Source organism: Felis catus, chromosome B3, assembly GCF_018350175.1.
Source record: "Felis catus isolate Fca126 chromosome B3, F.catus_Fca126_mat1.0, whole genome shotgun sequence".
Taxonomy (NCBI): Eukaryota; Metazoa; Chordata; class Mammalia; order Carnivora; family Felidae; genus Felis; species Felis catus.
Window position 1 is genome coordinate 29899656 of NC_058373.1, and position 11605 is coordinate 29911260.

At 39.3% G+C, this 11605-nt stretch overlaps 1 protein-coding gene across 1 annotated transcript in view; it reads right to left on the reverse strand.

Moving 5' to 3' along the window:
- The window catches only part of TSPAN3 (tetraspanin 3), a 29377-nt gene extending 17840 nt beyond the window's left edge, over positions 1-11537 (reverse strand). Inside the window, exon 1 of the mRNA XM_023255049.2 lies at positions 11335-11537. Within this exon, the coding sequence (XP_023110817.1) occupies positions 11335-11397 (63 nt within the window). The 5' untranslated portion in view covers positions 11398-11537. The remainder of the gene's footprint in view (positions 1-11334) is intronic.
- Between the last annotated feature and the right edge of the window lie 68 nt (positions 11538-11605).

An 11605-nucleotide genomic window follows, 5' to 3' on the forward strand; every position in this document is an offset into this window, starting at 1 on the left:
ACAATTCATTTCATCCTTTCCCTTGAAATCACACCCCTGCCCCATTTTTATCATTAGCTTTGGTGTTTTTTTTTTTTTCTCTTCAGTCTAATATGTATAGTGTTCAGTTCACTATTCAAACATGATTTGGCAACTTAATCTAGCTTACTAAATTCCTGATGGCCATCACATCTGGAATAGATTAGTTTATAAATGCTGCACTTAGAGCAACCATGCCTGTTCAAAAGTTCTCAGAGTTCACTGACATAGTTAATCTAGGGTTATATTATTATGGGATGAAGGCAGGTATAGGAAAGGGAAAAGAAGAAAAGTAGCTTAACTAATGACAGAAGTACATGGACTACTGAACATTCTTACCAAATACTACTTTTTCTTTGGTATAAAAAAACTATATATCTGCAATATAGAAACACACACATGTATGTATACACATATTTTGCTAAATACTTTCAGTGTTCAACTGATTTAGAAGAAATCCTAAATACAAATTAATCAAATTGTGTGCAATTTGTTTTCACTAGTCATCTTTCCATCCTTTGGATTCTTAGCTTTTCTTACACTAAAAGGCAATATTTATTTCTTAAAAGGCTTAATTAAAATAAACACAATGGGGCGCCTGGGTGGCTCAGTCAATTAAGCTACTCTTGATTTTGGCTCAGGTCATGATCTCAAAAGTTCCTGAGTTCAAGCCCCACATTGGGTTCCACACTGACCTGCTTAGGATTCTCCTTCTCCCCCTCTCTCTTTGCCCCTGCCCTGCTTGTGTGCATGAGCTCTCTCTCTCGCTCTCTCTCTCTCTCTCTCTCTCCCTTCCTTCATCTCAAAATAAATAAAACTTAAAAAGTAAAAAATAAGTAAAAAAAAAAAAAACCCTCCATTTTGAGCTTCTAATAAATGAAATTTTAGTCTACAGAAATATGAGTGAAAACAAGATAAAACTGGAAAATATATGTACTCAGCAATTAATCTGAAGCACAGACACTGAAATACTCGCATTTTAAATACAAAATGATGAGTTTCCCACCTGAAGAGACTCACACTTGGTGCTGCCTGGGAATGGGCCAAGGGAAATGCTTCCTGTGCTGCTACCTTTCACCCAGACTGAAGCACTCAACTGAAAGTGAGACTCTGAGGAAGCAGAAAAACAAACCAACAGCAGATACAACCAGACATGTAACAAATGCGATGGAAGGCTAGCAGGAGATGCCATTTGTAAGGCTGCCTGTTTTTTTTCCTAATAGACTTGAGAGCAGTATATTTTCCCAAGCTGCAAACCAGTCAACATCCAATTCACACAGCAGAGCTGAGAACATAACAGAACTCTATTTTGAACACATAGTGGGAAACAACTTACTAGTTACACACCAAAGCAGAAACTGTGATTGCTGATATGAGAGCATATAAATCACATGACTTGGAAACACAGGCTTGTTTCCTAAATAGAAGACAACTTCAAAATTTTCTTTTAATGGCATCTGTATAGGGTCTATATCTTAAGTTGCATAATAAACAACTTTATGAGGGGTGCCCGGGTGGCTCAGTTAGTTTAAGTGTGCAACTTCTGATTTCAGCTCAGGTCATGATCTTGCTATCATGAGATTGAGCCCTGTGTCAGGCTACACTGAACGTGGAGCTGCTTGAGATTCTCTCTCTCCCTCTGTCCCTCCCCCACTCACACTCTTTCACTCTCTCAAAAATAAAACTTAAAAAAATAAAATGGAGAAAATTCAAAGAAAAAATAAACTTATGAAATGACAAGTTTCTTTAAAAATATAGGGTAGGTGTCCTAACAATAGATGAAGACCTAAAAACAACAATAAGAAACTTCTTTAATGACATCTAACCATCAGTATGAAAGACACAGGTAGAGTTGTATGGTAAATGGAGGGGAAGCAATAAATAATTCTGAACTAGTATGCATAGGGACTTTGTTGTCACACATGTTTAATATAGGAGTTATGGCTATTAGAAAGGTTAAAAGGTGAGCTGAGTTAAATCCTGCTTTTGAAGGGTCAGGATGGGATTGGGATCTATCAAAGGATCAGGACTTTGCCAGCAAAGCAGCTGCAGAGGGGGAGGAGGTACAATAGAAAAGGAGATGAAATGTAGAACTTGGAAGCAACTGCACTGCACTGCTTTAGTCACCACTGAAAAAAATCTGAGCTTATAAGGAGGATTTGTGCCAGGACAGTATACTAAAAATATTCATCCTTTTTACAAAGAAGTGAAGGGAAATTTAAAGGAAAGGCTGAGGGTTGAAACTACCAAAAGAATAATTTTTTACCTTTTAAAAAACGGATGCCCTAAATTAAGTCACAGAATTTTAAAATTTTAGGAGAGCCAGTGTTTTTCCACACCAAGCTGTTCCTCTAAAAAATAAAGCTATCTTGCTATAAAATTTTGGGGGGTTCCAAAAATATGGTATTCATTTTATCCTTTAACCCTTCCACTACATACGCACAAATGTAAAATATCTTCTAAAGTAAAAAAATTTCATTCTTATACAAGATTGTTTTTTCTATAGTTTAGACACTACATAAACTATAGTTGTCTATAGTTTATAGTTGTTTTGGTTTTTTTTTTTTTTTTTTGTACTTTTCAAATCCTCTGTGAAAGAAACAGCTGATGAAATGCTGAAATACACAAAACTACTAAATTCTTTAATTTCCTAAGGAAGAAGGAATATGAAACAAAAGGGGGCACATGAACTACAGGGAAGCTTGATACTGGAATGTGGGCACTATTAAAAACCAAACAGACTTATTACAAGCTAGGAGATAAGAGCTCTGCTGTGAAAAGTGTACCTGTACGGAAGTTCAGAAGCGTGAAGGCGAAAGCATCCCATAGAACATTTGGGGGAGGATAAAGCAAAGAAGAATAGAAGTGATTTTCTTATAGTGCTGTAAGTCATGGATTCATGTCTAGAAGTGGCAAGAATCAAGACGGTGTAAAGATGAGGGACCACGTGAGATCACTCAGCTAAAATCACAATGTTTGACAAGTTCTTGTCTGTCTTCGTCAACTCCTCCTTCAGACTAATTTTTGCCTCAAAGAATCAACTGTTAAAGTAAAAGTGATTGGAATGTTGGGAGAAAACAGTCAAGAAAAGGAAAGGGGTAAACCACTGTGTTCTCCAGACTTTGTAAGAGAACAGATTTCAAAAAAGCAGCAGAGGGTGAAAATACCAGCAGAAATCCATCTTATGTACATCTTTTAACATTTAATTCAGTTTCCTGTACAGTCATACTAATTTTTATGTACCATACTTCTCTCTTGCAAGGAATCTACTGGTAATTCTGCACAGGGTATTTCTGAAAGCTTCCCCAAACTCCAGTTTTGTGCCATTACAAGTGTCTTAAAATCACCTTAAATCTTTTAACATTCTACATACCATAATATTCTCTAGTCCAGACATGTTTTGTTTCAACTCTTACTCTGATAAAATACTTCATAGCATTAAACACAATTACTCCTTTACTAACTCCAATGCCTGTATATGTCGTTTACTTTCTTATCAACTTTCAAGAAAAAAAAGACTACTCCAACGATTTCAAATCCTGTTTCAGAAATTACATCTACTCTTACCAAGACTTTCTGAAGCTATGAAAATAATTACATCATTGTCTAACAAATTGGTCAATAATAAAGCCAAGCAGTATTCAAACGTAATTTTTTAATGAATGCACAAGTGAGGGAGGGGCAGAGACAGACAGACAGACAGAGGACCAGAAGTGGGCTTCGCACCTACAGCAGAGAGCCCTATGTGGGGCCCAAACCCACAAACTGTGGGATCACGACCCGTGCTCAAGTCAGATGCTTAACCAACTGAGCCACTCAGGTGCCCTAAGCCAAGCAGTATTCAAAGAAGTGTGAGGGTACAGAGAAAAGAACTGGAGTAAAAATTAATACAGAATAATCTTTTTAGAAAGCAATCTGGCAACACATACCAACCTCAGTATTTATGCTTTCATACCTATTTTTTTTTCTAAAGGTTTTATTTAGAGAGACACACACACACACACAGAGAGAGAGAGAGAGAGAGACAAACAGACAGACAGACAGAACCAGTGGGAGAGGGGCAGAGAGACAGAATCCCAAGCACTAACAGCGCGGTGCCCAATGCAGGGCTTGAACTCACAAACCCTGAGATAATGACCTGAGCCAAAGTCAGACGCTTAACTGACTGAGCCACCCAGGCACCCTGCTTTCATACCACTTAATTCCACTTTTAGGAATCTATCCTGAAGAAAATAAGTCAGACAGAAACAAAGATTTGTATGGAAGAAGGTATGTTCATCAAAATGTTATAATACTGTAACAAAATTATAGCAAAAACAAAAGAAAAAGAAAAAACCCTGGCATCTAGAGGCATACTTGGCATTATAGCCTTTACATATTTTGTTAAAGCATAATTTAATAATATACTTGTGTTGTGGTAGGGGGAAAACATGTATCACATACAGACATTTAAAAAACACACTAAAATATTGTTTGTCTCTGCATGTGAAATTATGGTGATGTTAGTTTGTTTTAAAATACTTTTTAGGGTCTTCTTTAAAAAGCAAATATATTATTTATAATAAAAAAAAGTAAAATATTTAAAATTATATCTGAAATTGAGACTGTTGTTCCCTCACAAATGAATTCCACCAACATGAAACATGAATCTCTTCAACCCCAAATACTTTAAGCACTTCTGCCAATCTCCCCTGTTTATCACTTTTCTCTGGTCTCCTGGCTTTGACTCATTTTCAGATGTTTTCTGATTATCTAACACATTATTCTTTTTTCGCCCCATAAATATCACCTTTCAAGGAGACCAAGTAAAAAATATTCCTACTTAGGGTCGCAAAGTTTTGACAATAAGCCACTCCTGTCATCATTATCTATGTCACTGCCATTATTATTTAAAAAAAAAATTTTTTTTTTTTAGTTTATTTATTTTTTGAGAGAAGGAGAGGGAGACAGAGGAGAGGGAGAGAGAGCAGGAGAGGGCAGAGAGGGAGAGCAAGAATCCCAAGCAAGCTCCGCACTTGAGTCCCCCAGATGTGGGACTCAAACTCACGAACCATGAGATCATGACTTGAGCCGAAATCAAGAGTCAGATGCTTAACCAACTGAGCTACTGGAGCCCTGTCATTTATTCTTAAAGAAAAAATATTTTAATCCTTTTACACCGCTATAACTTCGATGATATTCCAGGGGTCATGTTCCTCAATTCTGCCTTATTTTTACTTTTTCTGTATTCAGTTTTTTATGTCACTGTTTATCTAGTTTAACAAAGTTGTTCACTTAATCCAATTATACTTACCAGTTAAAAAGACCCAAAAGTTTGGGTGGCAATGAAACTGGAGATCAACCAATTGCCAAAACCAAATTATTTTAACAGCATAGAAACGCTGTTTTCAGATTATAGGGCTCTAAGGGTCATCTGAGAAGCATGGAATTTAAACATGCACTTTTTTCCTAAGATCTTCTGTCCCCATAACCTCCTCTGACTATAAAAAGTGTCAGTTATTACTATAGGAGCCTGGGATGCATAAACTTTATAGTTTGTCCATCTTAATCAGCAGTAGCAACAATGTAAGATACAATATGCTGGCATTTACTACAAACCACCTTTAGAAAATTAAAAACAAATATATAAACACAAGTAATTTTTCTCCTCTACCAATTCTACCAAAATATTAAGGTAGGGGAAGGAGAAGAAATAAAGAAAGACTTGAGACTATCCATGAGTTATCTGAGAGGGAGACGGGGAAAGTGCGCCTAGAAATTAAATTCAATAAAGTATTAGATGATTTTGCCTGTCTGCTCCTCCCTCTCCCCATGGGTTGTTACAGAATAGGGACTATGCCTTTTTTGCCTTTTATATTTCTCAGAAACAAGTATAGACATTCAACAAGCATTTATGAGTGAAGTAAAGCACAGATATTCAACAAGCATTTGTGAATGAATGATTCTTAGGGTATACCTGTCTGGTGCAAGTATAAATTTTATGGAATAAATTTTCTGCAAAAATCCCAACCCAAACTGGGTCTTATGGAATAAAATTCATGAAAATATTTCAATGCATGATAAATATTCTAAAAAGCAAATAAGTATCCAACTAAAGAGAGCTTTCCTGCTATGGTCACCTGGCTGATTCCAAGTTCCCAATGCTGAGTTCTTTCAGTCAATGATTACTCAGAGCCACAAGGCACTTGATCAGTGGACAGATGACTGAAAATGAAATAATATGACTGGAAACATTAAATTTCATAACTGCCAAAGACAAGGTAAGAAATAGATCTATTATGTACCATGACTTGCTTACTGACAAAGTCAGCTTTTCTTCTATAGTGAACTGAAAAACAATTATGGGGAAAAAAATCTGTTAGCTGAAGGTGTGTTCCAATGACATAGTCTTTGTTAGAGCAGTCATTCATGATGACAGAAATACAGGAAACAGAGAAGCAAATTCCGGGATGTCTGATGAAAGTTCCAGTTTAAAAGAATCACATTCCCAACTCAAACATGTAAGATGTGCTGGAAAACACAAAATATGTATAAGGAGATTTCTGACAGGAAGTGTTCCTTGAAATATTTCATTATACATTTTTTTAATTTTTCTTAATTTATTATTATTTTTTAAATGTTTATTTTTTTAAATTATTTTGGGGCGCCTGAGTGGCTCAGTCGGTTAAGCGTCCAACTCGATTTCGGCTCAGGTCATGATCTCGTGGCTCATGAGTTCGAGCCCCGCATCAGGCTCTGTGCTGACAGCTCAGAGCCTGGAGCCTGCTTTGGATTCTGTGTCTCCGTCTCTCTCCGTTCCTCCCCTGCTCATGCTCTGCCTCTATCTGTCTCTCAAAAATAAATAAATGTTTAAAACATTTTTTTAAAAATACATTTTTTTAAATATTCATTTTTGAGAGAGAGTGAGAGAGAGCAAACAGGGGAGGAACAAGAGAGCTTCAGAATCTGAAGCAGGCTCCAGGCGCTGAGCTGTCAGCACAGAGCCCAACGTGGGGCTTGAATTCACAAACCACGAGTTCATGCCCTGGGCCGAAGCTGGATGCTCTACTGACTGAGCCACCCAGGCACCCTTTAAATGTTTATTTTTGAAAGACAGAGAGACAGAGACAGAGCACGAGTAGGGGAGGGGCAGAAAAAGAGGGAGACACAGAATCCAAAGCAGGCTCCAGGCTCTGAGCTGTCAGCACAGAGCCCAACTCGGGGCTCGAACCCATGAACTGAGAGATCATGACCTGAGCCAAAGTCAGATGCTTAACCAACTGAGCCACCCAGGTGCCCCTATTTTTTTTTTAAACAAAAGCATGAATACTATAGTTGAAGCTTCTTTTGGTAATCTGAAGATACCAAGTATATTTTTGCCACAAGGCCTACAGGCTATTCCCTGTCTTGAATGCCCTCATCTTCTCCAAATCATGCCCAAGTCGGTGCCTCCTTGTATTCCAGAGTTCACATCTTTGGAGAAGCCTTCTTTGCCAACCTAAGGCAGCCATTCATTCACTCACTCTATGATATGACCTTGTTTTAACTGTCTGCATAATGCACCACTATCTGATATTTTTCTTGCTTACTTTTGCTTTCTCCACTAGAAAGTTAGTTCTGTAAGAACAAGACCTTCCCTGCCTTTTCCATCGTTTTATCAATAATACAAGCATAAACTAGGTGCTCAAGTATTTGTGCTGTATTTGTTTAACAAAGCAATTTTCTTTAACTACGTATATTCAGATAGAAGTGTGGTATGAAAAGATTTTTTTAAAGATAAATATTACAGGTTATATGTGGCTTTCAAATATGATTTGTATGTATAGGATACTTCATATAAGTGAAAGATGATTAGTGAAGGTGCCACATTCTGGAGTTCTTTCTAAAGACACTTAAAAAGTTATCTGACTTTCATGTAGTATTTCCTACCCCCATAGGTATTTTAGTGTTACTATCACCTCTCATATGGATGAAAAACAAAAGTCTAAATAGATATGCCACATTATAAATTCTATAAGCATGGACAAAGTTTTCTCTTGCAGTCAATATAATACCTAAGACACATCAGCAAAATAAATACTAGCCAGTTGGTTTTTTCTTATAGGGTAGAAAAAGTAAAGGCAATTTGTGTAATATGGAACTTGACTGAGTACTCAATTAACTTACGAGAATAAAACCTGAAAATTAAAAAGTACTGATTTAAAGTTTTAGATGAGGCCTCTGGGTCACAGCAAATGACCCACCAAATTAAGAATCCTTTCTGATCTTGGTACAAGGGTGCAGTTAATAGAAGAAGCTAATGACTATTCCAACAGTCTTCAAAATTTAGTAATGTACCTTAAACACTCCTGTCTTCCATAAATTATCATGGTCTAGCACTAATAAACTTACATTTAAAGCTATGCCACTCCAAAAAGTAGAGATTCAAGTTGTACATCTGATTTCACTTGTCCCAAATTATCTTTCAAGCCTTAACATTCTGGAATTTGGTAAGGAACTCTCTAGTTCCAATAAGGCAACCTTTAGGACTTTAGAAACGACCGTTTTTGCCTTTTCAGAGTTAATATTCTTAGACTATACCATCCAAAAGAATCCAGGTCAAGTCCACATTAACAATTTTGACTGGCAGGTCATGTAGTGCCAAGGCTAAGTATTTCAGGTACGTATCTATTTCCACAGCTCATTGAACAAACTGCCAACTAAAACAGGATATCAAGATATTAAAAGGTATAAAGATCTTGCCAAAGCAATTAATCCAGTCAGCCATTATCACAAGCAGCCATTACCATCTGATAGTGAGGAACTAGTGCAACACAGCTAATATAGTCTTCACAAAGTTGCTCCAGGGAACCTAGATAAACTTTTGATATGCTCTATGCAGGGAATGTTTATTCTTCCACGTATGCGGCATTAAAAGGAGGGAGGGGCCATTATATAAGAATATACTTATTAGAACTGAAGAATGCATTACATTCTCAGGAAGGACCAGTTAACATCTGTTTTATGTACTTCCTCATAATGACCTAATTTTTTAAACTGACAAGTCAGTGTAGTTTACATGAAAGTACTGGCTCTAACCAAGGTTAAAATTAGTATGGTTTAGAGAAAGTGACTTTAACTTGGCTAAGCAGTTCCTTCCCCTTTCCAAATCTTTTAAAATCACATTTTGCTCTAACATCACAGGCTCTAGATAATAAGACAACCTGGGATTGAACACAGGCTCTGCCACACCTTGGGTGTGCAACTTCGCCTCAGTAAACCATAAAGTCTGCATCTGTAAAATATGCATAAGAATATTTAGTGCCAGATAGGGTTGCTGTGAGGACACAGACTGTAAAGTGCTCAGCACACTGCCTGGGTATAAATACTAAAATCTTAGTTATCATTATGAGCATCATCAGATTCCAACAGTTTGTCCCTAAACTGTTAGGGAGACATGTCTAATACTGTTTCATCATTAGTTATGTTCCACTAATCCTGCTCTAAGCCACATTTCCCACCCCTGACCCTGCATGTCTGTTTAACTTATTACTGCTCACAAAAGCTTTACTATCCTACTAACCTAGAAAAAGGGTATTTTTACTACACAGTATGACTTTAGTCTTGGCAATAACCCACTATGACAAGCACAAGTGAAGTTCGGTATGACCTTTCTCCACAGAAGTACCAGTAGTAGATACACAATTTCCAAAGATTCATGAGCACTTAGAATTAACTGATATTTTACAGTAAATGAAAAATTAATTAAAGAAAATGGCTCCTATATGTTTAATATTTTGTTACATTAATGATTCCAGTCCCTGAGACTGAATAGCATAGAATTCATTTGATAGTTTACTCTTCAAAGTCAAATAGCTATGCCCATAAAAATCCCAAGAAACTGTAAAGGATACAAAACCAAGTCTCTACCTAAGTACCTTATTATCTAATTGAGTGTTTCTCATTTGAGGATCACTGAACTATTCTTTTACCTTTTAAAAAGGCTGGTAACTCAAACTAAAGTATGAGAAATACTGTTCTAATTAGAAAAGATCATAGAAATCCCAATGTCACATGTGTGATTTTGAACAGGTATTATTGGGACTCTTTCCATCACACCAGAAATACCCTAAAAGACTCTATGGCGGTAAGAGTGTGTAGTAAATGCCTTATTATATAGAATTATCCTTTTATGCTACAGGGGTTGGGATATCAAACGCTTCATCCTTTGTTGGGGGGGGCGGGGCGCGGTGGTAAGGAGGTAAGGATTCCTTCCAAATTAGGTGTGCGTGAGAAGGAGCAGTTGAATGGGGACACACAAAAGCAAAGTATGAACATTCAAGGAATGTCTGGGGACTGGACAGCAAGAACCTGGCCAGTCATGAGGAAGGAAAGGTGACTGAGGACTTCAGCTGCAACACCAAGAGGAGTCTGAACCTTATTCTACTGCTGAAGATTTCGGGCTGGATTTTGTTTCTTAAAGAAAACCATGTAAGGGAAGAAATGCTTACTATTCATCCGGGTGCAAGGTCCAGATGGACTAGAGGGTGGAGAATGATAGGAACAACACCGGTTATTACAAGTCCCTGGTGAGATAAGAAACCGAACTAAGATGAACTAAGTGGTTATAAACACTCCTTTCTTCGGGGGCGTGTCCAAAAAAATTCACAAGCCACCTTTTATTGAAAGTGAACTCATCGCTTTCAAAATCTTTTGACATCCGAATCCTATTTCACCAAGGTTTATAATCTCAGGTTACTCACGCCCAATGACCAAACAAGTATAATGATTTTCCCGGGCAAAGAATTATTTGGCTTAATAAGTTGAAACCTTTCAGTTTTCTGGGCTGGTAACCAAATAACAAGTTCTAGATACACAAAGAACTGGAAGTCAAAATCCCTCAGCCCTGTGCCACTAGCGTCCCCGCGTCGCTGCACCGTTTGCTCACACGCTTCAGGACTGCCACTGGAGCTGCGGGGGCTCCGGGCCCTGACAAAGAAAGAGGAGCCTGACCCTTTGGGGAATATCCTATTTCAAGCCTGGTGTCCTGAAAGAATCTGCATTGAGAGCTCTCGGACGAGCAGGCTGTTCCAGGGGAAGGGCCGGAAGGGGGGGGGGGGTGGTGTCGGCCCAGCCTCACTGCGCGGAGCCAGCCGGTCGGGGACTCAAGACGCTCAATCGCGAAGGCCGCCCGAGGGCTTCCCTTCACCGCCCTCTACGCCCGGGGCCTCCGTCCCAGCCCGCTTGGGGCCTCGCCGCAGGGCCCCGTCGCCGCCGGGCCCTGGGGCGCCTCAGACGAGGCCTCCCCTCACCCGCGCCGCCGGCCCCTCGCCCTTCCCGCCCGGCGACCCCGCTCACCCAGAAGATGAGGTTAAGAAACACCAGCACGGTCTTGGAGGAGGTGATGCCGCACTGGCCCATGGTACCGGCGCCCCACTGGGGCCCTGCTCGGCGAGCGGGATGCGCTCACCGAGCGAGGCGGCAATGGCGGCGGCGCCTCTCCGCTGGGAACTGCACGGCCTGCGCGGCGCTCACCGCAGCCCCCAGTGCCGTCGCGCAGCCCCGGCCCCAGCAAGCACCTCGCTTCTTCGCGCAGCCTCCGCAGATCCCCGAGCTCCCCGAGCTCCCC